General features: G+C 52.3%; 1 protein-coding gene across 1 annotated transcript; it reads left to right on the top strand.

Annotated features, from left to right (window-relative positions):
• On the top strand, positions 1–27,476 carry ITGA3 (integrin subunit alpha 3). Its single transcript, XM_055407591.2, has 26 exons — positions 1–601; positions 7,885–8,012; positions 8,335–8,411; positions 10,120–10,369; positions 11,896–11,982; positions 12,351–12,558; positions 13,017–13,213; positions 15,104–15,192; positions 15,325–15,461; positions 15,625–15,711; positions 16,600–16,667; positions 16,741–16,877; positions 17,452–17,601; positions 17,688–17,785; positions 18,068–18,215; positions 18,473–18,541; positions 19,112–19,191; positions 19,297–19,374; positions 19,857–19,959; positions 20,067–20,249; positions 20,396–20,518; positions 21,175–21,288; positions 22,204–22,302; positions 24,747–24,872; positions 25,208–25,348; positions 26,098–27,476. The coding sequence occupies exons 1-25, from the start codon at positions 396–398 to the stop codon at positions 25,316–25,318; spliced, it is 3,153 nt and encodes a 1,050-aa protein (XP_055263566.2). The 5' UTR covers positions 1–395; the 3' UTR covers positions 25,319–25,348; positions 26,098–27,476.
• The last annotated feature ends 143 nt before the right edge of the window (positions 27,477–27,619 follow it).

Genomic DNA, 27,619 nt, shown 5'->3' with positions numbered 1-27,619 from the left:
GGGGGACACCCCTCCTTCCTGTCTTCCTTGCGGTGCACCGGTCTCCCTGCTCAGATCCGCCGCCGAAGCCCGATCGGAGGCGGCTGTGCGGCCAAGTGGGCGCGGCCGGTGCGAGCTGAGGGGCAGGGTGCCCAGGGCAGGGGGGCGGTGACCCGGGACAGCGCAGGCGGGAGAATAGACCCGCGGACCTCCGAGGGAAATCTGAGCGTTCAGACCGTGAGCGGATGTAGAACTGACCAAGTCTGGGGGCCAGAAACTGATCCACGCTGCGGGGCTTAACTACGCGGCCGGCGGGAGCGTTCTCCGGTGGCGCAGGGGAGCAGGTGAGCAGGTCCTCACTCCCAGCTCCACGCCCTCACGCGCTCTCGCCAGGGGCCAGGTTCCCGCCGGCAGCCATGGGCCCCGGCCCCAGCCGCGCCGCCGGCGTCCTACGCCCGTTGCTCGGCACGCTCGCCTTGATGGTGGCCGCGAGCAACCGCGCCGCCTCCGCCTTCAACCTGGACACCCGATTCCTGGTGGTGAAGGAGGCCGGGAACCCGGGCAGCCTCTTCGGTTACTCGGTCGCCCTCCATCGGCAGACAGAGCGACAGCAGCGCTACCTGTAAGTGAAACTGGCCGGAGTGGGGTGGGAGGGAGGGTGTGCGCACAGGATGCAGATCTCGAGCTGAGTCCGAGCCCTAGGGCCCGGTGGCTTCCAGTCTCGCAGGCCGTCGGCTTTGGAGAGCGAAGATTGAGAGGGCGGGGACCTAGGCCGCTCTCCTAGGCAGCTGAAGCTTGGCGGGAAATGGATTGGAAGTGGGATGGGGGCAGTAATCATTTGCAAGTGCTGACTTGGCCAGAACCTGTCTAGACTCAGCCCCTCAGCCTTTTTTAAACCTCTGTTGAGAATAGAAGTGGAGTCCCCGTTTCCTGAGACCCCTTCCATTCAATGAACCGGGAATTTAGTGTACCGATTGCCTCTTCTCTCCAGGGCTGGGAACGGGGGAAAACTGCAAGATAAACGCCTTTCCCCTTTCCCGGGAAGAACCTACCTACGGGCATATGCATTTAAGCCCGCCCCCACCTCACACTTAAGTGTGTGGCCCCGCCAGCCACACCCTGCGCAGAACCAGACTGGAGAGCCTTCTCAAGTGCTTGGTGGCTGGAGAGAGAGGTGACGGGCGAGTCTGGGTGGTTGGAGCTGTCCAGGCGCTCCTTCAGACCCCTTGAGGGTGCAGAAGTAGCAGTGAGAGGAGCTGTCCCAACTCCCCCTTGGTTTCTTGCACCCCACCCCCACCCCCAGCAATGATGCCCTCCCACTAGACGTCTCTGTCTCCTCGCATTCCACGGATTCATGTTGAATCTTCAACCCTGAGTGTGTTTGTTTTGGTTTCAGGAGGGAAATAGTGTTTTTCTCTTCTGGTCTCCTTCCCCAACAGCTGCAAGAAGGAGGGGAAAGAGCTAGACAGAGAAGAGAGCCGGGAAGGCGACACATCCAGCTGCTTATGTTGTCCCGCCACCCTATATCATGCCCAGAGGGGCATGTCCAAGTTTGAGAAGTTTCTCTGTGCGGGCTCAGTGTGCTGAGATTGGCAAGTGGAGGAAAAGGGCAGCTGGGGAAGGTGAAGCTGTCCAAGGGGGAAGGCTGTTAGGACAGCACAGGCAGGTCTTCTTTGGGCTCTTCTGTTTGACTTACTGAGATGTCAAACCCTGCCGAGCAAGAGGACAGGGTCAGATAAAGGGTGTGTTGAAACCTTTCCCAATTCTGGCCGGAACCTGCAGAAACTTGAGGAAGTTGGAATGTCCAAAGTCCAGACTCTGCCTCAGCCTTGGCCCCTGCCCTGCTGGCCCAGCCCTTGTCCAGTCCACCTGCCTACTTGACCTCAATTCCATCCGGCTTCTGCAGAGGTTAGGGCCACCACACCCTTCCCAACCTGGCCCCAGCGGCTGCAGTCTGGCCTTAGCCAATCCTCCATCTTTTGGAGACCCTATGTGACCGTCAGCTTAAGTTTCTATATTAGTGCTCTTTCTGCCCCAGCCCAGAAAAAGATTTTCAGATTTTCATTGCTGAATCAACATGATATAAGGCAATGTAGTGTAAAGAGAACATCAGAAAGGCAAGGGTAGGTAATGGAAAACTGGAGGAAATAATAGATTCTGTAATATGCAATACCCTCCTCCCCCGCCTTTTTTTATTTTTATTTTCTGCTATGTGACCTTAAGCAGGATATTTCCCTTTTCTGGGCCCATTTTCCCGAGAAAGGGGTTCAACCTGGATCTATATATGCCTTCCTGCCTCTGTTGGTCTATAAAAGGCAATTTGGCATTGTGGAGAAAGAAGAGGCTCCCAATCCCATTACCAGTTTCCCATCTAGAATCTGTCACTAATACCTGACTCTTCACGTATTAGGGCACTTTCTTCATAGGGGTAATAGTGAGGTTTTAAGGAGATGACTTGGGGTAAACACTGCCTCAGCTGAGGGCTCTTGTGCTAACCAAGGTCCTCACTCAAGGTGACTTAGTGGAGGAGTCCTACTTTTCTTCCTGGGCAGCTAGAGACGGCATGAGGCCTTTCAGGAGCCCAGAAGTTTCTAAACCTGATGAATCTCAGAGTGACAGGTAGTTCCAGATAGTGTTCTGGGTGACTCATTTGGGCATCTTCAGTCTTTCCAGGGGTGATTCTACATCTTGGCTCATCTCCTCATCTCACTGAATTCTGCCCCATGACCCTTAGGGAGAACCAGCTGGGCCAGCTGGGCTTAGCTGCAGCCAGCTGTGTAGCCACATGTGAACAGCTGCCTGAGTACACAGCTCAGGGGAACCAGCAAGTCAAGTGACAGTCTTATATTCCGTTAGCTTCAAAGTCCCTTTGGAAAATGGGGGAGGGTTCATGATCCTGAACAAAGTCTGAGCCTGGAGTTCCCTGCAGATTTTCAGGAGATACAGGGACCCTGGAAAGTGTGTTCCTAAGTCATGCATGTCTGTGCATTGTTCTGGAGCCACGAGGGGGGGAAAAGCATAGCTTTCATTATATTCTCAAAGAAGGCCTTATTGTAGTAATGGTTAAGAATGAAGGTGTGTCTTTGTTTCCCATCACCTTCATCTCTAGACTGAGGTTCCGTGCCCACAATATCAGAGGCTTGCTCTAACCCTGGCCCCAATTTCCCAGTCTCTGGAATCTCCAGTTTCCTGGTAATCAGGAGCAGGGCAGGGAAGGGGAGAGGACCAGGGTGCTTTGGGCTTCTTAGTAAGATATGTGAGGACCCCTGGGGAAGCAGAGGGACTATTCTTCTGGGAGAAGGTCACAGACCTCCCCTGCATTCCCCCGGTACCTGTTCTGTCATTCCCTCCTGGGAATCCAGGTGTCCTGGTCTGACCTGACCTTGTAGAATATGGGAGATACCTCTGGGGCCTTTGCCTGGAAATGAGGGTGTTTGGAAAGCCTGGGGCGGGGGTGGCCACAGCTTCTGGAGGATGAGGTCGTACCTGAAGTAGACGGTAACCAGGCTTACTTGTCTCCTAAAACATGCTTCCCTGGGTAGGGCAGGCACCTGGCAGCCTGCAAGGCTTGTGCCAGAGGAAATGGGCAGAGCAGCTGTGGCTGCAAGCAGAAGGCCTGGATCCGTAGTGTCCTTTCTCTCTGGCTTTCTCCAATGGCCAGGCCAGGCCAAGGCGTTTAAAACTGGATGGGAGGTAGGGACAGCCCGATATTGTAGGAAATGAAGTGAAAAGGGCTTGGTCAGAACTAACAGCAAGAGGGATTGAGGTTAGATGACATGAAAAATGCCCTAAGGGATCAGATGTGGGGAAAAAAATACTAAGGAGGAAGAGAAAGGGAGAAGAAATGAGAAAAACAGTCTTGTTCTTTATTATTGGAGGCTTGAGCAAGGCCTCTTTCTCCTGTCCTCTCTCATTCTCTCATTTCCCCAGCTTGGCGCTGGGATTCTAGGCTGAGTCACCAGAGGGAAAAGGTGACTGGAGGCAGTTGGGGAGGACGAAGAGGCTGTAGTTTCAGCTAACACAGGAGTGGCCTCTGGGGACATGGCTAATTCAGGCAGAGGGTTGGCACAGAGCTGGGATTCAGGCATTAGAGAGCTGCCCCCTACCCCACCGCCCCTCACCCCACCCAAGCACTCAGAGCTGGAGTGGGACCCTCCCTAACTGGCTTTCTGGCCAAAGGAGTAAGGCATGGGGGCCCATGGCCTGCGTGTTAGACTCGCTGGCCCCTCAGTGTTAACTGAAGTCTTTCCGCTGGGGCCACCCCATTGCCTGCCTGAGGTGATAAAGTCTGGGAAGTTGAATCTTATGGGCTGTTTCTCTGAACGTCATCCCGCCCCAGTATGCCCCAGGGAGACTTCTCTGGGGTGAACTGACTGGTGCCCTGACACCCCTGGGCCCTGTTCCCCAGCCTCCTCTGATTCTGTTGCTTTCTACTTGGCTGTTGCGTTAGCTTTGATCTGCCCCAGGAAGAGTGATGGGGTTGGGGGTAGTGGCAGGAGTGAGAAAGGGCTTCTCTGGACTTGGAGCTCAGGGGCCTCTACAAAAGCTGGGAGGGGCTGTCTGGATGAAGCCAAAAAGTAGGGTGAAGAGGCAGCTGTTTGAAAGCCCTTGAGAGGTCATTTTATTAATCTCCCTACCACCTGCAGGGGCACCAGCTCCCACCCAGCCCAGCCTGACTCTAGGAGAGAGGCCGTCCAGTCTCCTTTCCCCCTTGCTGCAAGAGCTGAACAGTGTCCTGCCTCGCATCCCGCTTCTGACTGCTGCCAGGAGGGTGACCTCAGTGGTGGTCTGGGAGGGCTCAGCTTCTGAGCTGATCTGATCTGGACCAGATCCAACAGCAGGAGCAGTGTGCTCATTTGCTTAGTAACTTACATTCATTTACAACAGCAACGAAAAGATCTTTCCCACCCTCTGGATTTTCCCACACCTGACTGTGGCTGGAGGAATCTGGACCCAGCCCTCTGCACACCCTCCTTCCCCCTTCTATTCCCAGTCCTCTGGCTGTGGATCTATTGGATCCTGGGCTGGGAGCCAGAGGGCCTTAAAGGGCCTCTAAGTGGGCCAAGTAGGAGCTAAAAATACTCCAGGGAGGTGGGGGGAGCACCTTGTGGAATCTCTGGGGAGGGAGGGGCCTGGGATGCAGGGCTGGGGTTAGGGTCTTGCCCCATTGCCCCTCAGTGGGCACAGGCTGGTGCAGGGTGAGAGTGGAAAGGGTACAGGTAGTAAGGGGTTTTATGTCAATCTGATTGCTCTTCATACCCAGCTCTGCCTTCTCTGTACCACAGGAAGCTAAGAGGAGGGGGTCCCTCAGGCCACTCCAAGATGAGGCAGCTGGGAGGGTGTGGCCACCTGCTCCTCAGCCATTCCAGCACTTAAACTTGGACCTGGAAAGCAGCAGGCACAGCAACACTTCCCTTGCACTGCTCGCCCTGGAATGCAATCTGGGTTCTCCAGGGACCCCTCGCCCACTGAGGCCTGGACCCACCCCTTCAGAGTCGTTGTAGCCAACCCCCAGCTGCTACCTCCAGCCAAATCTGTGCTCCCACCCTCAAATGACTAGCTGCCAGTAGCCCACTGACCTGACTGATAGCCTGGTATCCTTCGGCCCCAGAAGTGTTACTTCCACGTCACCCTCTGCCCCATCCAAACACTTCAACTCAGTGTTTCTGCAGTTTCTGAGCAGTTTTCTGCTCAGTGCGCTCTGCTTTAGATCCCCTCATCTGGTAGGGCAGAAATTCCCGGGTCCCCAGAGCAAGGCCTGGGGGTGTGCTGGAGCCATCCTGGTGCCACAAGAAAGCAGAACCACAGTGCTCACATGGGTCTCGGCTTCATAATCAGAAGGCCCTTCTAAAGAATGAACCCACTGTTCCCCCAACAATCCTGAAGGGTGGTGGGGCAGCTACTGTCCCATTTTACAGATAAGGCACTCACAGCTCAGATAAGGAAAAGAAATCATTCATTGAGGCAGAACACACCTAGAACCAGACCCCTCAGCTCCAAGGCTGAAATAGTCCTGTTCCACGGGCAGTGGCTCCCTGCTCTCACCTGTCAGACACACTGGGGGCAGAAGTCTACAGGTGGTGAGGCCATGGGCTCACTAGATACCTGCCTCAGCCCAGACTGAGGATGACTAACAGGGCCTGGCTGCCACACTGGTCCCCTGCCAGCCCTTCTGTTGGAGTTGCCCGCCCTGCTCTGCTTAGAGAAGCTGCACCCCTGCCCTCAGGAACTGTTCTCCAAGGTGAGGTCTGAGCTGAGGTGTGAGGTGCAGGCAGCAGTCCCTTCACGGCACCCCCAGGCAGCGCATTCCTGACACCCAGGTGTGCGGAGGCACCCAGGCCCCAGCATGCCCAGGCCTGGCCCTGCCCAATCCCCGCCACCCTCACTCTCAGGTCCCAGGCAGGAGCTGTGGGCAGGGCTGTTGTTTTGCATATCCAGGCTCTGACAGGAGGCCTGGCGTCCCAGTTCTGAGCTGGGAGCCTCAGGAACCAGCATTGCCGGGGCAGATGGAAGAGTACCTGGGAGATGTCTGCCACCAAGGAGGCGGGGTTCAGCAGGATTGAGGAGGTGGTCTTGGCAGAATGTCCAAAGGCTGCTGACAGATGATGCTGGGAGAGCAAGGGGTGGTAGAGCTGGGTTCTCAAACCACAATGTGACTGTTTGTGGTGTATGTTAAATACGCAGATTCCAGGGCTCCACCCTCAGATTCAACTCAGGCTGTCTGTGATGAGCTGAGGAATTTGCCTGTTGAACAAATATTGCAGGGATTTTTTTATTCTAGTGGTCCAAGAACTACCTTTTGAGAGAATATGTCAAGGCTGATCACTGGCCTTCCTCTCCTCTAATCACCTGTCTGGTAGGGGATGGGCTGCTAGAGCCCTAAGAACCCTTGTAGGGACTTGCAGGTGGTGTCCCTAAAGGTGGGCTCCAGGTGACTGAGAGTCCTCATCCATCCCCACTCTCGTGCTCACCATTCTGCCCAAAGTGTCAGGTACCCAGCTCTCCTGCCATCACCCCCACACCTCGTAAATCTGTCTCAACATGTAAAAAGGGAGTGAGAAGACACTCCAGGGTCACTTAAGGACCCTGCTGATTCAGCTCACGCAGTTGTGGTTTGGGGTCAGTTGTCCTTTCCTGCCCACATTCTTCAGACCACCCCAAGATCTAAGTCCTCCAATGGCTTAAAAGAGGTAGGACCCAGGCCTCCAACTCTGCACCCCTCCCCATCACCTGACACATCCTTTCTTGGATCTCTGGAAGTTTGAATCTTGTGCCAGGACAACGCCGCCGCCTTCTTTTCCCATCTACCTTCATCTCAGAAGCCAAGTGTTCTTTCCCCAAACCAGATCTGCTTATGTCAGTCAGATACCAAAACAGTCCTTCCAAAACCCAGATCTTACTATGTTTCTGCCTTGCTTAAAATCCCTCCACGGCTTCCCTTCTCACCCTGCCGACTTGCTCCTCCCCATGTTTCTGGCCTCCAGCTGTACCGAGGCCCTTGCAGATCTCTGAGTCACCCTCTTGCTCACGATTTCTGGCTCTTGCACATGCCAGACCTCAGCCTGCAACGCCCCTCCTCCCCTTCTTCACCTGATGAGCCCTGGGCAGCATCCTCAGACTCAGGCCAAGGCACTCTTCTATGGGCCTCCCTGATTGCCCCCCATGCAGAGTCGGGGCTGGTTTGCTCCCTGCTTTCCTCTCATGAGGCACTGACCACAGGTATCTGTCTGCTTGCCTGCCTTCCCCACCCTGGGCACTCCTTGAGGGAGGGGCATGGAGCCATTCATCTCCTTCCCTCAGAGCCTGGCACAGAGCAGATGCTCAGTACATACACATCAAGCAGTGAGTTGTTTGAAGCAGGCTTTGGCAAGTATGAGCCTGAGTCTACTACCTTCTTGCCCCCAGGCTCCTGGCTGGGGCCCCCCGGGACCTCGCTGTGCCTGATGGCTATACCAACCGGACTGGTGCTGTGTACCTGTGCCCACTCACTGCCCACAAGAATGACTGTGAGCGGATGGACATCAAGGAGAAAAGTGAGAAGAGGGCCTAGGAACTGGTGCTGCGTCGGGAGCCTGGTGGAGGAGGTAGCACAGAGAGAATGACTAGGAGAGACAGAAGGCTCAGCTGCGCAGTTTCAAGTGCTTTGTCCAGCTGGGAAGAGGGAGCCCTAGGGGAGAGTGGGACCAGATGGGGTTTGTGGAGGTCAGACTGTGATGGGCTGGGGAAGGCAGGGAGGGAGAGTGGCCCCGCTGGAGTGGGAGATCTGGGAGGGACCAACTCCTGCCCTCTGGAGGCTGTGGATGCCTAGAGGATGGGATGAGGTGCCCTGGCTCACGAGCCTTCTCATGCCCCCAGGTAACCCTAACCACATCATCGAGGACATGTGGCTCGGTGTGACTGTGGCCAGCCAGGGCCCTGCGGGCAGAGTCCTGGTAAGTCTGGGCTCACTGTCGGATCCCTCTCCTGTCTCCTTTCATCTCCCAGTAGCTTCGGAGGGAAGCAGAGAGCAGGAGAAGGGACCTTGGTGCATGAGCTTGCAAATGTCCATTTCTGCAGCTGTATGTCTCCATGGGCATGTGCATCCCTTCATCCTGCACTTGTGGCAGGCAGATGGGGAGGGTGTCTGGCGCTCTCCCAAGGGCCAGCCTGGATCCTTTCTGAATCACCCATTCCCCCCACCCCGGGGTGGGGGCGGTGCTCACCCTTTGTGGGAACGAGTTGAGGGGACTATGAGATGGAAAGGGCAGAGAGAGCCTCGGGCAATGTGGCCTGGACGCACTCCTTCCGGGGAGGCCAGCTGACGGAAGAAGCACAGCCCTTCTGCCTCAGCTCATCCGGCTTGGGTTGGGGGCCACTCCCTGCTGTCACTTGTCACCTCCAGCCTGCATTCATCAGTGCTGGCCCCTGGGATCTCAAATTTTGAGTCCCAGATAGACAATTTATTTTTCATTTTTAAATTCATGTAACGTTTACATACAGTGAATATACAGATTTTAAGTTTCAGTTGAGTTTTGGCAAATTGTAAACCCAAGTAATCAACACCCATTAAAGAAATAGCATCCTTACATCACTTCGGACAGTGCACTCCTTTTCAGCCACTTGTCACCCCCATCGGCATCACTGTTGTGATTTCTGTCACCTTTGAACACTGTCGTAAGCTCTGGGTTTGACCAGCTCACTGAAACACCATTTCTAGTCTCTTATAAGGATGGTGGGTCCAGAGCTCCACCTGAGTCAGTGCAGATCTTGGGTCCTTCCACACTTCTACTTGCCCATCCATTCATTCAGTTCGTTTTTAGTGAGCATGTCCTGCATGCCAACACTAGAAACTTCCCAGTGACTCGGCAGCAAGAACTAGGTCCGGTTCTGGGTTTCCTCTGGCCCCTGGCTGTTTTACAAATAACCTGTTCTTACTGATTTGCCCAATAAACTTTGACGGAGCACCTTTCATATGCCGGGAGAAGCTTCGAGAGAGGCAGCACAGTCTGGTACTCAAGAGCTTGACCCTGGAAACCGACAGCCTTGGATGGACTATCCCCTGCCTCTAGATGCGAGGTTGCTTATTTCTCTGTGCCTCAGTGTCCTTATCTAAAATGAGGAAGTAATTATCCCTAGCCTATAGAGCTGGTAGGAGGCTTAAGATAATTAATATGCAAAAAGCTCAGACTTGTGTCTGGCTTATAGTTACTAAGTAAGTAAGCACTCAGTAAGTATTAGCTGCTGCTGCTGTGGTGGTGGTTGTTATTCTAATTTTGATCCGTTTATTAAGAGGACAGGATCTGAAGGGACAACAGAGAAGCAACTTCCTAACCTGCTCTGTGTCTAGTTCCTTTTAGACCCAAGAACCTGAGCCCCACATCCCTCATCCTTTTCCCTTTTTATTTTGCCGAGATCTCTAAGCCACTCTCAAATCCAGTACCTTCTGGTCTTCCAAAAAGTGTTTCTAACCCTCAGAGCAGGTTTCGGAATTCTGGAAAGGCAATGCGGGTCCAGGCATCTCTGTGGGAAGAGAGAACAGCCGGGAGACCTCTTTCCACTCCTCTCCTGCAAAGGCAGGGAGGGGTGCACGGGGTCATGGAGACTCCGTTCCTGAGTCCCTGCTGCGGGCTTAGCTGTGTGTGTTGGGGGGGTGGTCCCCAGGTCTGTGCCCACCGCTACACCCAGGTGCTGTGGTCGGGGTCGGAGGACCAGCGGCGCATGGTGGGCAAGTGCTATGTGAGGGGCAACGACTTGGAGCTGGATGCCAGGGACGACTGGCAGACCTACCACAACGAGATGTGCAACAGCAACACTGACTACCTGGAGACGGGCATGTGCCAGCTGGGCACCAGCGGCGGCTTCACCCAAAACACCGTGTACTTTGGCGCTCCTGGTGCCTACAACTGGAAAGGTGGGGGCCATGGGGGAGGGGAAGAGGAGCAGAGACCACCACCCCTGTTAGGCCCTGAGGCAGTCTGCCAGAGCTTCCACACAAGAGGGCAGAGGAGAGCATGCCTTTGCCAACATCAGCAACCACCTCGACCTCTGCTATTTTAAAGCGCTTTCTAGGTACTAGAGGTACACCTATTATCTTAATTAATCTTAAAATGAAAGTATTATTATACCCATTTGACAGAAAACTGAGCCTTGGAGAAGTAAAATAAGTTGCCCAAGGCCAGTAATAAGTCCTGAAATGTATATTGAAATGTAGGTCCATCTGATCCCAGGTTCACCATTTAAAAGTTTATTAAAAAATAAAACCCATTCCTCGTACAACTACTAAATGTTTCAGTAAAATAAACAGGAAGGGCGCCCTTCTTCTCCCACGTCTCCCTTGTCCCATTTCCCAGTGTATACTGCTAAGTGTCTTGGGGGTCCTTCCAGACCTGTTTTAGAATATATAGGTAAGTTAAGAAACACACATACCCACACAGAAAATCACTTTAAATGTATTGTTCTGCTGCTTCCTCTTCATGTATCAATAAATTGTGGACGTGTTTTCATGTCAGTACATACAAGGCAATCTTTTGAGAGGACTACAGAGTATGTTTTTGTATCAAAACTCATGCTTGATTCTGCCACACCACATACTGCCTTTCAGGCGTCTGAAGGCTCACACACCCTCCACCTGCCTCTCTCCACCACAGGCTATAGCAACAGCGACCTCTTTTCCCTTGCCTCACCTACTACTGCAGAATCAACAAGCAGAGGGAGCCCGGAATCTTGTTCTTTTTCTTTAATTGCAGTATAGTTGATGTACAATATTATGTTAGTTTCAGGTGTATAACATAGCGATCGGCATTTAAGTACATTGTAAAATGATCACCCCTATAAGCCAAGAAACCATCTGTCACCCTTCAAAGTGATTACATTATTATTGACTATATTTCTTACGTGGTATGTTACATCCCAGTGATTTATTTATTTTGTCCTCTTGACCAACAGGTTGCCCAGGGCATAGTCATAGCTTTGGGCTCACCTGAGGCTGAGGCCTCTGCTCACTCTGCTAGTCTTACCTCCCACTCCTTGGCAGGGCCAAGGTACTCTCCAGCAGCAGCCTGGGGGACAGGGGAAAGTAGGTAGCCCGAGTCTGGGGACAGGATTAGGAGGAGATAATGGTGTGAGTCTGGCTTCGTTGTCCAGGGTGGGGGAAATATCATCTATTGATAGTATGCTGGTACCCAGATGACTGGATTCCAGACATGACTGGACATCCCTGAGCCTCCATCCCTAGCTCTCCATCCCTGAGCCTCACCCTTCTCATCTACAAAATGGGGTCATCATTCTAGCTCAGAATTGTTACAGTGTAAGTGATTTTCAAATGGAAAAGTTCTCACAGATAAAAGGGGTTATTATTATCCTTATCTGGAGGGGGGGCTGGACATAGTGGAGAAAAGGAGTGGTGACTTATACGCCCCTCCTCAAATCTTTGTGAAGGAAACAGCTACATGATTCAGCGGAAGGACTGGGATTTGTCTGAATATAGTTACAAGGACCCAGAGGACCAAGGAAACCTCTATATTGGTGAGTCCAGTTGTAGTGGCCCTTTTGTGGGGAGGAGAAAGGGGGCTCAGTCCCTGGCACACTGGTCCTCTCCCCTTCAGTGTCTCTGGAGTAGAGAGGCCAGGCTGCACTGAGACCAGTACCATTCAGTTCAGCTAGCACACACTTACTGAGCACCAGCTGTATACTCCACCCAGAGGCAAAGTCACGACCCTCATGGAGTTCATGGTCAGGGTACAGTCAGGACTTGGGGCTGGGCATCCAAGGTCCACTTTCTTGCCCAACTTAGAATAGAGAAATAGAAGGTAATGGGGGATACTGGGAGATGACCAGAGTACAAGGGACCAAGCTTACTGGAGTCTCAATTGACCACCTTCCTCCCATCCCAGGCTACACGATGCAGGTGGGCAGTGCCATCCTGCACCCCACAAACATCACCATTGTGACAGGTGCCCCGCGGCACCAACATGTGGGCGCTGTCTTTTTGCTGAGCCAGGAAGCAGGTGGAGACTTGCGGAGGAGGCAGGTGCTGGAGGGCACGCAGGTGGGAGCCTATTTTGGCAGTGCCATTGCCCTGGCAGACCTGAACAATGATGGGTGAGAATCCAGGGACATTTCTCTGGGGCCAGGGAGAATGATGAAGGGGTGGGCTTGCACGAGTGAGGGCAGAGAAATAGAGGTTTGCAACTGTGCATTTTTTTGCATGTTGTTTGCAGGGATTTACAAATCAGTTTTGCATGTTGATTTGCGATCAGACTTCATGGGATTCGGGACGTTTGCATGTCAATTTCATGATGCCTGCATCTCACTGGCTGTGCCTGTCATTCGTATGGCCCAAGTGGATATGAGCTGTTTGGGTGTGATCTGTGTGTACATGGCTTCTCCACAACCTGTGTTTTCTATTAGATCAGTCACATTGATACTTCCATGTCCTTCCCACAACCTATGGCCAGAGGCATCACTTGTAGAGTTGTGTGCCCTGCCTGGCACAGTTGTGTCTGCTAAATAACAGTTATGCTGCGTGTTCCATTTCCCCCTCCTTCTTTCCTTTGCAGGTGGCAGGACCTCCTGGTGGGTGCCCCCTATTACTTTGAGCGGAAAGAGGAAGTAGGGGGTGCGATTTATATCTTCATGAACCAGGCAGGCACCTCCTTCCCTGACCATCCCTCCCTCCTTCTTCACGGCCCCAGTCGCTCCGCCTTTGGCTTCTCTGTGGCAAGCATTGGTGACATCAACCAAGACGGATTCCAGGGTATGAGCCAGCACTCCCGCCCCAGCACCCACTGACTGAGAGCCAGCTGCATACCAGGCTTGGTAGGGCCCAAAAAGGAGACAGACTCAGGCCCAGGTCTGGGGAACTCACAGCAGTGCAGAGGGAGCCCCCAGGGGTGAGCTCAGTAGATCTCCTGGAACAATGGACATACCACTGGGCATCAAAGGCCAGGCTGAGTGTACACAATGGCGGGAACAGAAGGGGCAAAATGTGAGTGTGGTACATTTGGCTGATGTATAGTGGGTATGAGGTGTTCATATCGGAGATGTGGCTGGAGAGTAGGGGTGGACACACTGAAAACCAGGCAGCAAAACTAGGGCTTTATGCTTGCGTTATGGCAGAGGGGTGTCCAAAAAGATTTGAGGGCAGAGGTGTGACATGATAGCTTGGTACCCTGCAAGATGATTCTGGAAGGAGATGTGGGGTGGATGGAGGTGGGGAGCAAGTCTCGGGATATTAAGATCAAGAATATAGTGTTACCTATGGCTGATTCATGTTGATGTATGGTAGAAACCAATACAATATTAAAACTCAATTATCCTCCAATTAAACATTTAAAACAGAATATAGTATTACTATATCAGGTGTGGAACTTCCCTGGTGGTTCAGTGGTTAAGAATCCATCTTGCAATGCAGGGAACATGGATTCAGTCCCTGGTTGGAGAACTAAGATCATGCTGAGGGGCAACTAAGCCCGCATGTCACAACTAGAGAACCTGCATTCTACAACTAAGACCCGATGCAGCCAAATAAAGAAATATTAAAATATATATATATATAGTATACCAGGTGTGGATGTTAAGCACAGGGACACGGTAGAAGTTCTGGATATAGGGGATGCCGATTACTATTCTGCAGGACTTGGAGACCAATCAGACCTTGCATGTCAAGGAGAGGGATAAATCAAGGGGTTTAACCTGGTTGCCATGGGAATACCTGGCTTATCTGGAAGTCATTTCTCTGACAACCTCAATTTCCCAGAATATATCTGAAAACCAAAAGGAAGGCAGAGGAACCTCTCAAGAGCCAAAATAGGTGCTAGAAAGTTCAGTTAATGAAGCCCAAGTACTTCCTGATCGAAGAGTTGCCCAGCTGTCACTCAAGACTTACTTATTCTTCCTTTGCCTACTTTTCCTACAAGCTTAACTTTCTAATTACCTAGGCCATATCAGATCAAAAGCAGCAAACTAGAAAGTTTAAGAAGACAAAACATTTTGGAGTTATTTTGTGGAAATAATGGTTAGAATTTAACAAGAAAAGTTATAGTGTTGTGATGAAAATCCCAGCCCCCACTGTTAGACAGACATAGGCTCAAATAACCTCTTCTCTTCTCATCAGCTGTCCGACTTTGAGTTTTCCGAGCCTATTTCCTCATCTGTGAAGTGGGGACAGTATTACCTACTGCCAGCACTCTCGTAAGGACTGGATGAGATGAGTGTTTGAGAACTATCTGGCAGTCACAAATGGGGAACACCTGCTTTTGTGACCTTGCTGGTAAATGTCATGAGAAGAACCAGGTGTCTGGAGGGGTGGTTGACAGGGGAGAAGGAAGGCACAGTAATAAGAGAAAACAAATAGCCATTGGTCAGGAATCTGGGGTCTAGACCTGCCTGAGACATCAACTTGCTGTGTGACTTTGGTAAGTCACTACCTTCTCCTGGGCCTAATTTCCCATATATAAAAGTAGGCAATTGGGTGCCTAATAGTCCCAGTTTTAATCCTAAGTCACAGAACTCTGTTCCCTGATGCTCTGAGCACTGCTTGACAGGGAGGTCATGCCATGCTGGGCTCTGTGGCCCGGAGCATAGGACTGGAAAACTGTGGGGCCCATAGTACCTGGGGTGACCCTGAACTTTCTCTCTTTCCCAGACATTGCTGTGGGAGCCCCATTCGAGGGCTTGGGCAAAGTATACATCTACCATGGCAGCTCCAGGGGGCTCCTCAGACAGCCCCAGCAGGTACAGAGGGAGAGAGGCCAGGGACAGAGGCATCTTCTTCCTTTTCCTCACGTACTCCTGCCTATTCCCCATGGGCCCCACTCTCTGGAACCTTCCCCAGAGCCTGTCCCCACCGCCTCCCCCTGCCCCCAGGTAATCCACGGAGAGCAGCTGGGACTGCCTGGCTTGGCCACCTTTGGCTACTCCCTGAGTGGGAAGATGGACGTGGATGAGAACTTCTACCCAGACCTGCTGGTGGGGAGCCTGTCAGACCGCATTGTGCTGCTGAGGTGAGCCAGGGCAACGGTGGATGGGGGCCTCTCTCTTCCATCCCTGTCAGCATGGAGCCCCAGCTCTGTCCACCTGCAGAATCAGGTCCATAAAAGCCTGAGCCCTGACCTTGGCCTGGCCTGAGACAGGCCTGAGGCACTGATGTCTGTTTTTTCTATGCAGGGCCCGGCCTGTCATCAACATCCTCCACAAGACCTTGGTAGCCAGGCCATCCATACTGGACCCTGCGTTCTGCACGGCCACCTCCTGGTGAGACCCTCTGGCCCCAGTCTGCCCATTCATTCCTCCTCATGTTTGGGAAGCCCAGGAGGGACCCTGGCTTTCAAAACCCTTCCCTGGCAACTCCTGATACCCCACCATTAAAGGGGTGATTCTTGGGAAAGCACTTCCCTCCCCACTCAACCTCATTAAATAACAAAATTCCTTGCTAATGGGTGAGCTGGGGCGGGGGGAGGGCAAGTAGGGCATGGTGGTTGGAGCTCTGGTCTGCTTGGTTCAGATTCCAGTTTTGCCCACTGCAATGGTAGGGATGGACTCTAGTGAGTGGTAATATTAATAAGCAATTCACAGAAACTAACACAACACTGTAAAGCAACTATACTCCAGTAAAAAGTTTTTTTAATTTAAAAAAATAAACAATTTACAGGGTCATTGTGATAGTCAAATGAGATAATGTACAAAAAGCCCTTAGCATGGTGCTTTGTAAATCCTAAGTGCTCAAAAAGCGTAGTTGCTAAGATAGTTAAAATCATGACGGTGATGACCCCAAGGTCTATTAGTGAATGAGGATAATGTATCAGAAAGCTGAGGGAAATGGAGTAGGGAAGTAGCAGGTGGTGGGGAAAGAGATCTGGACTGGGGATCCTGCCCAAGACTAGGCTGGGCCAACACCTGGCTTCAGGCAACTCCTTAAGTCTCAGAACCTCAGTTTCCCCATTGGTGCCCTCTAACCCTATTTTCTATGGCTTGAAGAGACCAGGGACACCCCAGCCCAGCTCTGTGGACTCCTCAGTTTTGTCCCTGCCTGTCCCCCAAAGACCCTGTTTCCTCTTGCCCAGTAAAGGGGTGAGAGCTGGGACCTGCGTATCTGGGTTCCACTGTGACCTGACCCTCCTGTATGTCCCCCACCCTCAACAGTGTGCAGGTGGAGCTGTGCTTTGCTTACAACCAGAGTGCAGGGAACCCCAACTACAGGCGGAACATCAGTGAGTGCTGGGCTGTAGGGCGAGGTGGGGCACGCTCACCTGGTCACTTGCTGACCACCCTGTGCACCCACAGCCCTGGCCTACACGCTGGAGGCTGACCGGGACCGCCGCCCACCCCGACTCCACTTTGCACGCAGCCAGTCAGCTGTCTTCCATGGCTTCTTCTCCATGCCTGAGATGCGCTGCCAGACGCTGGAGCTGCTCCTGATGGTGAGGGAGGGGTGAGAGGCAGTACATGGACTCCATGGTCCCAGGAGGAGGTAACTCCATGGACCCAGGAGAGTTCTCAAGGTCAAGGGTGAGGGAATGAGTTCTCTCCAGAAACAGAGGTGATGGATTGGCCTGGAAGGTCATACGTAAGTGGAGGTTACAGAGCACAGCATCCAGCCCACTGTAGAGAACAGAGACCTTTGGAGCAGGGATGGGGGCCAAAGAGAAGTATGTGAGATTCTTAGCTCGTCTCTGGGGAAAAGGCATCCAGAAGCAAGGACAAGCTCAGGCTGTCTCTGGGACGTCAGAGTGAAAAGGGAAAACTCAGCCTGGGGACCCCAGGAAAAATGGGAGTCTCAATCTTCCTCCAGAGGAATCTCTGGAAAGGAGGAGCCAAATCTTACGGAAGCGGGTCAGTTTGGTGAGCAGACCAGAGGGGATTCAGCCTTACAGGGGTTTTTTAGGGTTGAGGGAGAGGGGCGCAGCTCCTCCCTAGGGGTTTAGGTTTATATGAGGATACAGCTTGGTTTGGAGGGCAGCGCAGGCCTGGGTTCAGTTCACCTTCCTTTCCCAGGACAACATCCGCGACAAACTCAGACCCATCACCATCTCCATGAACTACTCTTTACCTTTGCGGTTGCCTGATCGCCCCCAACTGGGGCTTGGGTCCCTGGACGCCTACCCGGTCCTCAACCAAGCACAGGCGCTGGAGAACCACACGGAGGTGGGTGGGGCCAGGGCCGGGGCCGGAAGGGCAAGGGCCTGGAGAGCTTTGGATGGTGGGCCCTTCACACCTCCCACCATCCCCAGGTACAGTTCCAGAAGGAATGCGGGCAGGACAACAGGTGCGACAGCAATTTACAGATGCGTGCGGCCTTCGTGTCTGAGCTGGGGCAGCGGCTGAGCAGGTGCGCTCTGGGCGGGGCTGGTTGGCCAAGGTGGGCCGGACTTCATTGGCTATCAGGAATTGAGGGGCGGGGCCCTATTGGTCGGAAAGAGTGGAGAGAACTGTTGAGACCTAAGGGGAGGGGTCTCACAGAGAGGCAAGTCGGAGGGGAGGGACCTTAATTAGCCAAGAACTATAGGATTGGCCTTCGCTGGCCAGAGAAGTGGCTTTCTTCTGAGGGGTGGAGCCTAACAGATTGGGGCGGGGCTTTGGACTCAATCTGGGACTGCTCCTCCCCTCTCAGGCTCCAGTACAGGAGAGACCTCCGAAAACTGCTCCTGAGCATCAACGTGACCAACACCCCAAGCCGGAAGCGGGCTGGGGAGGATGCCCACGAGGCGCTCCTCACCCTGGAAGTGCCTCCCTCCCTGCTGCTGTCCTCAGTGCGCCCCGTGAGTGCCCTCTGCCTCCGCAGAGCCCAACCATGGCCCAGTGCACCCTTCCTACATTTCATGTACATGTGTTGTCATTTGCCACGTGTCCCCCCACCCTAGTCCTCTGGGCTGGGCTTCCTCAGGTGCCTCCAGCATCTCTGTTGCTAGGGGAACCCAGTTCTCAAGCCTCGAGGGCTTCAGGCCCTCTGCCACAGGAGAGGGATGGGACAAGCCTTAGTCTGACCACCTAGATCTGATTTGTCTTCTTTCTTCAGCCTGGAGCCTGCCAAGCCAATGAGACCATCGTTTGTGAGCTGGGGAACCCCTTTAAACGGAACCAGAGGGTGAGTGCCCAACTGTACTCTCCCAGGGATGTGGGGTCCAAGGTTCCTCCTCTGGTGAATTCCTTATCCTCCCTCTGCCTGCCTGCTTCCCAGGCTTCCTTGAATCAAAGAGCTAGAGCTGGGGAGAAGGGATGCAGTAGGGGGTGGTTAGAGACCCAGAGACAGAAAGATGGAGCCACTAGGGAGCTATGCACAAAGCTAGAGCAGGTGGAGGCGAGGAAACTGATTCTGCTGAGCACCTGCTATGTACCAGACCCTGAGCCCAATTCTTTTATATATTTCTCACAACCTTCTGAGGAAGTTGGTGCTGATTTGCAGAAAGGAAATATAGGCTTCGAAAGCTTGAGTGATTGCTCAAGGTCATGTATTGAGTTACATGAGCTATTACTAACAGAAAAGAATGGGAAGAGGGAGGCAGATGAGGCGAGGAAGGTAGAAGAGTAGAGACAGGTGGGAAGTGGAGACCAGAGAGCCAACTCCTTAGCACAGCACTCAGCCCCTCTCTTCCCCATGGCATCACCCCTGCCTGGCCTCAAACAGTCCGCTCTACCTCTCTTGCCCTTATGGCAGATGGAGCTACTTATTGCTTTCGAGGTCACCGGAGTGACACTACACACAAGGGAACTCCAGGCGCAGCTGCAGCTCTCCACGTGAGTGACCTCGGGAAGCCAGTCTATGTGGGGATTCGGGTGTCCTGGGTGCCCCCTAGCCTCAGCTGACATAATCCTCCCTTACCCCCTGCATTCCTTCCTCAGGTCAAGTCACCAGGATGACCTACGGCCCATGACCCTGCCTCTGCTGGTGGACTACACACTCCAGGCCTCACTCAGCATGTGGGTACTGCCCTGAAGGAGCCTGGGCCTCCCTTCCCTAAGGTGTCCCTCAAGCTCCTCTGACACATCTCTCTGGGCCTGGTATCCTCAACATCACTGTCATTATTGTTACTATTATTGTTCTCCTTGCAGAGCAGCTAGCAGTGGAGAAATCAGCAACTTTGGGGCGAAGGTGTTGGTGTGGCCCTCCCATTGCATGAGAGCCCATTGTGCTAATGATTCTATATACATCATCTCATTGTGTTTTCACAATGGCTCCATGATACAGTGACCCCACTTAAGAGATTAACCTTACTTCACAGTTGAAGAAACAGGCTAGAGAGGATACATTATTTGCTCGAGACTGTGCAGCCAGGAAATGCTAGAGCTGGGGTTTGTCTCAGGTCTGCTTGATGTCAGAGGAGCTGTAGTTAACCTTGGTACCCACCCCCTGCAAGGGCCCCTACTGTCCCCTATCACTCCAGCATCTTTCTCACCCCCAGGGTGAATCACCGGCTACAAAGCTTCTTTGGGGGGACAGTGATGGGTGAGTCTGGCATGAAAACTGTGGAGGATGTGGGAAGCCCTCTCAAGTACGAATTCCAGGTAAAGGGACCTCTGGGTCCAGGGTCAGAGGGTGTGAGGATTGGGGGTTGGTGAGACAGAGGTGGTTTCCCAGGAGAAAGTAGCCGTGACATCCCTTGTCCTCACAGGTGGGCCCAATGGGTGAAGGGCTGGCAGCCCTGGGGACCCTGGTCCTGGGGCTGGAGTGGCCCTATGAAGTCAGCAATGGCAAGTGGCTGCTGTATCCCACGGAGATCACTGTCCGTGGCAATGGATCCTGGCACTGCTGGCCACCTGGAGACCTTATCAACCCTCTCAACCTCACTCACTCTGTAAGGACACTAGAGGGAGCATTCAGTTGTGGCCCATTTCCTTTGCTAGCTGCAGGGCAGAAAGGCCAACATTTTCCTCTCCCTGCTCTTTCCTCCTCTTCTCACCTCTGCTCCTTCCGCCAGTAAATTGCTTCTACCCTCTTCAGGTTCCTGGGGACAGGCCGCCATCTCCACAGCGCAGGCGGCGACAACTGGACCCAGGAGGAGGCCAAGGCCCCCCGCCTGTCACTCTGGCTGCTGCCAAAAAGGCTAAGTCTGAGATCCAGTTGGTGAGTGGCCAGGGCAGGGTTGGCCATCATAGGGTGAGTGGGCACCTCGAGACATACGAAGCAAGAGAGATAGTGCTACTCTCCAGGAGACCCCAGTCTGATGTGGTGACGTGGCCCTTGCTTTGTGCTGGGGAGCAGCCAATACGGTGAACCAAAAGCACAGACAGTGATTCTATTCCCAGGAACCCCAACCTGCTGGGGGTGATACAGCTGTTCAAAGCTTTGGACATTAGAACCAGGGATGGGGAGACACAAGATGAAGACAGGGTGCAGGGTGCCCTCTGTCGGAAGGGAGGGGAGAGCAGGCCTGTGCAGCAAGTTGAAGGCTAGCTGGGTGGAGAGGGGCGAGTAGCCTCCCAGGGGAGGAAGCTAGCCGGAACAAAGGCCCAGTGTGGGAAGGTGGTGTTCAGGATTGGGCCCCATGTTCATGAACAGGGACCAGATTTCCTGTTCTCCATGTCGCTGGCATCTATATATGCGTGGTCCAAAGAATGTGCCTTAAACATGTAAATGCAGGGTTGGCGGGGAATGTGCTTGAGTGAAGGGATGAGGACAGGCCCCTTCAGTTTCAGCCATAGTTGGGACACAGCCTGGGGCGAAGTCTGGAGAATCTAGAGACCCAAACTGCCTGGGTCTGTGTTCCCTGCCCATCTCAGAGCTGTGGCAGTGACCACACCCACTGCGTGTGGCTGGAGTGCCCCATTCCTGATGCCCCCGTCATCACCAACGTGACCATCCAGGCACGAGTGTGGAACAGCACCTTCATCGAGGTCAGTGCCGGTCTCAACTGCCACCCACCCCGGGCTGGGAGAGCATCAGGGAGAGGGTGAGGCCAGACTACACGTGTGTACCTGAGTGTTGTCGGTGACTGCATGGGGCTGGATGCATGCTGGTTTATGCACCTGTTACTGTGTGCCCCGTCAGAGTTAGTCTGTGCATCCATGTGTAGACATGACATCATTTTGTCTCCATAAAGTAACATCTCCCGTGTCCTTTATTCTGTTGCGTATCCATTATTTTCTCACCTCTCTGCGTTAGCCCATGCTGCTCCTTTCCCCTGGATGCCAGCTCCCATCTGTTACCTCTGCATGTAAACTCCGGTTCAGCCTTCACAGTCTCCTTCAGAGACCACCAGCAAGATCTCTTCTGATTTTTTAGCTAACAATGACCTCTCCCGTCTAGACACTCACAGAACTTTCTCAGAAGCCACACATGCCACTTAGCACACACTGCTCTGGGTTGCAGGGCCAGCCGACCTAGACCAAACTTTTTCTGTGAATGACTAGATTAAACATCTCTTTTCAGCTCTGTGGGTCACGCGCTTTCTATTGTAGGTACTCAATTCTGCATTGTAACATAAAGCTACTCCAGACAATACACTGGTGAATGGACGTGTCTGTGTGCCAGAAATACTTTATTTGCAAAAGCAGCTCTTGGGGCAGACTTAGCCCGCAGGCCAGACCTAGACTGTGACGGTCACTGTCCCTGCTGTCCCCAGCATCCAGCGTAGGACCTGACACAGATGAATGATGTGCATTCGTGTGTAGAGGAGAGGCCTGGAGCCAGGTCCTTTGGAGTGCTGCTTGAAGATGCTCTGTGGAGGGAGAGTGTCCCGGGGGCTGGTCAGGAAGGAGGCTCAGAGGGACTTCAGCTGCTTCTTTTGACTCATCGTTTCCCCCCTCCAGGATTACAGAGACTTTGACCGAGTCAGGGTAGCCAGCTGGGCCACCCTGTTCCTCCGAACCAGCGTCCCCACCATCAACATGGAGAATAAGACAGTGCGGGTGAGTGAGCGTGTTAAGGAGACAGCAGAACCTGGCCAGGGCATGGGAGTGCGGGGCATCTTTTCAGAGCACTTCCACATACTTTAGCTATTTGGGCTCAGTCTTGGCAGCACATTGGAATCCCCTGGAGGACTTCTAGTGTCTGGACTATACCCCTAAGTGATGAAATCTGAGTCTGTGGAAGTGGGATCCCAGTACTGGTATGTTTAAAAGTACGCCAAAGATTCTACTGTGCAGCCAGGGTTGAGAACCTCTACTTGAGCTCATTTGATCTGCATGTAAAGATGTTGCATTTCTGTGAAAACCTAAAAAAATAGTTCCCAAAACTATTCTAAGATTCTAAGATATATATGGAAAAATAAATACCACAAAATTGCTAATAATCTGTTATGAAAAGGTTAGAAGGGATATGTATAGGAGGTGAATGATGGGTTGGTTAAATACATTATCATTCATTTCCTAAAATAAACTAAGGTAGCAGAGGAATGGCCAGAAAGATCAATGGAACAGAATAGGAATTTACTTTTATTATACAGGTAGCATTTTAATCAGGAGAAAAATATAGATGATTAAGTAGTATTGGGAGAACATATTTGGAAAGTAAAGACAAACCCTTGCCTCACACCATAAACAAAAACACATTTGAGTTAGATTAAATATTTAAATGTAGGAAATAAAATCTAATATACCAGAATAAATTCAGGAAATAATTTAATAATAATCTTTAATTATGGGGAGAGGGAGTTATTTTATTAAATCCAGAAATCACAAAAAAATTTTGAAAAATTCAACTCTGAAATTTTAAATCTGTATACAGCAAAAGAGATGGTAAAGAAACTAAGAGGGAAAAATACTTACTGCTTTTTTAAAAGTTTATAGCATATATGACAAAATATTGATAGACATATTTTAATATGTAAAGAGAAAGGGTAGCATACATAGGCACTGTGCTTACGGTGAATATAACAGCAGTAAGATTTTTTTCATATCATATGAGAAAATATTAAAAAGAAGAATACTGTCTTGTTCTGATAAGGTAGAAGGAAATGCTATTGATTGGAATATAAATTGATGGATTCTTTTTAAAGATGAATTTGTCAATATCTATTAAATTTTTAATTGTACGTTTCCTTTGATCTTGCACATGATAATATATCAAGGAGCTAATAGGACAAATTTGCAAACAAATATATGGGGATATTTTAAAGCATTGTTTATAATGGCAGAAAATTGGAAACAATCTAAATGTCTTTCAGTATGAGATTGGTTCAATAAATTTTGGCACATTTCCTACAATGACGTGCAGTCGTCAGAAGAAATTAGGTTGATCTTTATTAACTGACATCGAAGGACGATGAAAAAGGTCTCAGAAGAGTGTGTATAGTACACACAGATCCCATTTATGTGAAAGAAAAAATATATATGTTTAATGTATACATTTTAAAATATGAAATAATAAAAGTAACTTTTTAAGAAATAATCATGTACAGTCAGAAAATATTTTTCTATATATAAATATATATGTAGGGGCTTCCCTGGTGGTCCAGTGGCTAGGCCTCTGCACTCCCAATGCAGGGGGCCCGGATTTGATCCTTGGTCAGGGAACGAGATCCCACATGCAGCAATTAAGACCCAGCACAGCCAAATAAGTAAATATTAAACACACACAAAGTAACTTTAAAATATATGTTTGTATATATATATACAAAATATGTTTAATAACTATATTATAAAACTTGTAATATAATGTAATAATATTATATATATATATATCTTCATTGTAGGGGAAGGAAAAATGCTACTGTATGCTATGCATTCTATTCTTTTGTAAATATTTGTGGAAGTGTTGCTGTGTACCAGGTATTTCTCAAAGCGGTTTACTCATATTAAACACATTTAATCCTCCCAGCAACCTATGATACAGATATTATTAGCATATTCCCTATTTCACAGATGAACAACAGAAAGGTTAAGTGACTTGCCCAAGGTCACACAGCTAGTGAACAACATAGTTAGGACTTGAACGGAGATAGTCTGGCTCCAGAACCCATACTTTTGGCCACTCTGCTATACTATGAGGTAGGCATTACAATCCTCTTATCAGAGAGCATGAAATGGAGATTCAGAGAGGTGAAATTACTTGTCCAAGGTCCCACAGCTTGTGAAGGATGGAGCTGGTACCCAAGCCCAGATGTGTGGGTCACAAACCAGACTCCAGGCTGCCTCCCAGATCTGAGATCTTGGTTTCTGCCTCTAGGAGAAAGGGGAGGACGGAGGAATCTGCTCCTGTCAATGGGCTGGCAGGGGCTTTTCCAGTCCCTGTGTGCCCCCTACAGGCAGTAAATCAAACAACAGGGTTCTGGGTCCAGCTGAAACAGGAAGGATGAGCTCAGGAGGGCCTAAGGGGGTGGACACATGGCTGAGACCCTTCTCACCCCTTCCAGTTTTCCGTGGACATTGACTCTGACCTGGTGGAGGAGCTGCCGGCTGAGATCGAGCTGTGGCTGGTGCTTGTGGCTGTGAGTGCCGGGCTGCTGCTGCTGGGGCTGATCATCCTCTTGCTGTGGAAGGTTAGAACACCCCGCCCGCCACTGGGACTCCCGCTCTGGGACCCCCTGCCAGCAGACCCTCACCAACTCTCCCTTCATCTCATTCTTCACTTCCATCTCACCCCACCCATCACCCAAGTCCTCCCCACTTTCTCTCCAGCTCCCAGTCCTGGGTTCATGGGGGGACTTGCAAGCCGGAAAGGGGAACCAGGAGCTCCAGCTCCTGCCACATCACCAAGCTGGGGCTGGGAACCAGGCATCCAGGCTCCCCAGCCCTAAGCCCCAGCTCATGAGCGCTGCTGGCAAGGACCCCCAGCGCCCCCTGATGGCCCCTCCCCACCTCCTCCCCTCCGCAGTGCGGCTTCTTCAAGCGAGCCCGCACTCGCGCCCTGTATGAAGCTAAGAGGCAGAAGGCGGAGATGAAGAGCCAGCCGTCAGAGACAGAGAGGCTGACAGAAGACTACTGAGGGGGGCAGCCCCCACCCCGGCCCAGCTGGGTAACGCGGCCTCCGGGCCCCCTCCCCCAAGCCCCCACCTGGCTGGGGCCTCTGACTCTCTCCTATCTGCTCCTCTTCCTTTATGGGCCTTCTCTGCACGTCACTCTGTCCCCAGCACCACCCCCAAAGAGTAGGTCACTGTGTCGGTCTCCCTTTCACATCCTGGGAGAGCCCGGGGTGTCTGCTCTCACCAGCCTCCCCACTGAGTCCTTCAAGGACTTGGGACCTCAAGAGGGAGCCATAAACCCTCCCTGTGCCCCTTATGCTTTCTGGGGATTGGCAAGGGTCAAGGCTAGGCCCCATGTTTGTAGGCCACAAGACAGACTTCAGAGTGATTCCATACCCCCATGCCCACCTCCAGAGAAGGAGGGGACTAGTAGAGCCCTTCTTCCTGGGAACCAGCACTTTTCCTCTTGGGACCCTCTTGGTCTGACAAACTGACCCCTCCCGACCTTGTGGTCACTGTGGATCACTACCCCTCCTAGCCATTCCATCTGCAGTCTAGGCGACTGCCCCTCTGACTCCACCTGCCTCCCCCTCTCCTCTCTGCCTTGCTCAGCTCCTCCTTCCTCTGGGGTCTGGGGTGGGGAACCTTGTCCTCTTCGTCTCAGGGCAGGGAGATGGCACTGTGTTTGGGAAGGGGTCCTGGCTTTGAGGACCTCCTGGTGAGGAAGGAGGGGACTGGGCACATCTTCCCGCTGGTGTAAACGCTGGCTTCTGAGCGCCTCCCTCCTCTCCCCCTCCTCCAGTGTGACTTCTTTAAGCGGACCCGCTATTACCGGATCATGCCCAAGTACCACGCGGTGAGGATCCGGGAGGAGGAGCGCTACCCACCTCCGGGGAGCACCCTGCCCACCAAGAAGCACTGGGTGACCAGCTGGCAGACTCGGGGCCCATACTACTGACATCCTCCCCGATCGCACCGTGCTCCCCCAGTGTCCCCTTCTATTTATCATAAGTAACACCCCTACAGACCACAGGGGCCGCTGCCTTTGGCTGGCACCAGCAGGTTCGGGCACACACACCTTTCAAGTGCATGCACGTGCTGTGTGGCCATGGCCTTCTCCCTGAAGGAAGGCGGGGGCTGTGGCCCATGCATTGCTGAGCACTGCAGCCCTGTGCCCTGGACACATATGAGCACGTGGGGGTCCCACTGCTTGTAGACTGTGCTTGTGCACCCCGAATGGTGCACGGCCATGCGTGTCCCAGCCTCTACCAGTGCCAAAACCAAGCCAAAGGCCTTCTGCCAGAGCCAGGAGGAAGAGGCCCCCAATGTGGTGACCCTTCCTCTAGTCACACTGGACCCATCATGAGCCATAGGCACTGGATTGACCCTGACCTCAAGATGAAAACTACTGACAAGGAGCAGACCACCAGACCCCCAGTGCAGCTCTCAGCACCCATGGTAGAGAGTAGGGAGCCTGCCTGAGGTCATTCAAGGAGATGTTCATAGAACCTGGCATGCTCAGACAAAGAGCAGAATGAACTAGAAAGAAGGTCCCTAGGGTGGCTTTCTTTCATGAATTGCTGAGAAAACCTCTGAACTCAGCCATGGCCATTCCGCGCACTAGTAGGAAATGCAGCCTGAGGAAACAGAGGTGGACATGCTGCTCGGCAGCCAGGATATGCTGTGCTGGGACCGCTCTGGGAGAATGATGGAATCCTCAATAGAGTGGGGACCGGTCCTGGGCCAAGGAGATGATGGACAGATACAGAGCAGATACCACTTCTCACCCGCATTACCATCTTGACCTTGAAGGCCTGGAGGGATCTCCACGTGATCACAGAGGGAGCGACACTTGAATGTAGAACAGGGAGGAAGCCCCATCATGCCCCATCGGCCAGACCCTACTCTGCCCTCACTGACCATGGGTTGGAGACCTAGAAGTGGAGCTCTTGGCTCTCCTTGGCTTTTGGAGCCAGTTTAGCTTTGCCTTTTCACCTGTGGCCCATTCTAGAAGTTGAGCTATTTCCAGAAAACCTCTCCTGACCCCAGCCTGTTGGCAGGTCCCCTCCTCAGCCCCTCCCCCCTTTCGTGGTACTGTAGCAGGGGAGCTCCCTCCCCCTCCTTGTGCCTTCTTTGTATATAGGCTTCTCACGGCAACCAGTAAACAGCCCCCTGTTTGTACACACTGCATCTGCCTCCATCTACCCCCACGTCTTACCAACACCATTCAGTCTGATGGATCATGATACCTAGCTGATCCACATGTGGACAGAGCCAGGTGCAGGGCTCTGAGAGGTTGGGAGGGTGAAGCTCTATGGCAGAGA

This window comes from Moschus berezovskii, chromosome 20, assembly GCF_049115385.1.
Source record: "Moschus berezovskii isolate FMDL1 chromosome 20, NW_MosBer_1.0, whole genome shotgun sequence".
NCBI classification, from domain to species: Eukaryota; Metazoa; Chordata; class Mammalia; order Artiodactyla; family Moschidae; genus Moschus; species Moschus berezovskii.
This window is presented reverse-complemented; position numbering and strand designations above follow the sequence as displayed.

Bases quoted from the DNA above. Each gene is read 5' to 3' on its own strand.
- ITGA3 (XM_055407591.2), top strand. From the start codon at position 396: ATGGGCCCCGGCCCCAGCCGCGCCGCCGGCGTCCTACGCCCGTTGCTC. The intron at 12,559-13,016 runs GTGAGAATCCAG...TTTCCTTTGCAG, and splicing joins GCAGACCTGAACAATGATGG to GTGGCAGGACCTCCTGGTGG. The intron at 16,878-17,451 runs GTGAGGGAGGGG...TTCCTTTCCCAG, and splicing joins CGCTGGAGCTGCTCCTGATG to GACAACATCCGCGACAAACT.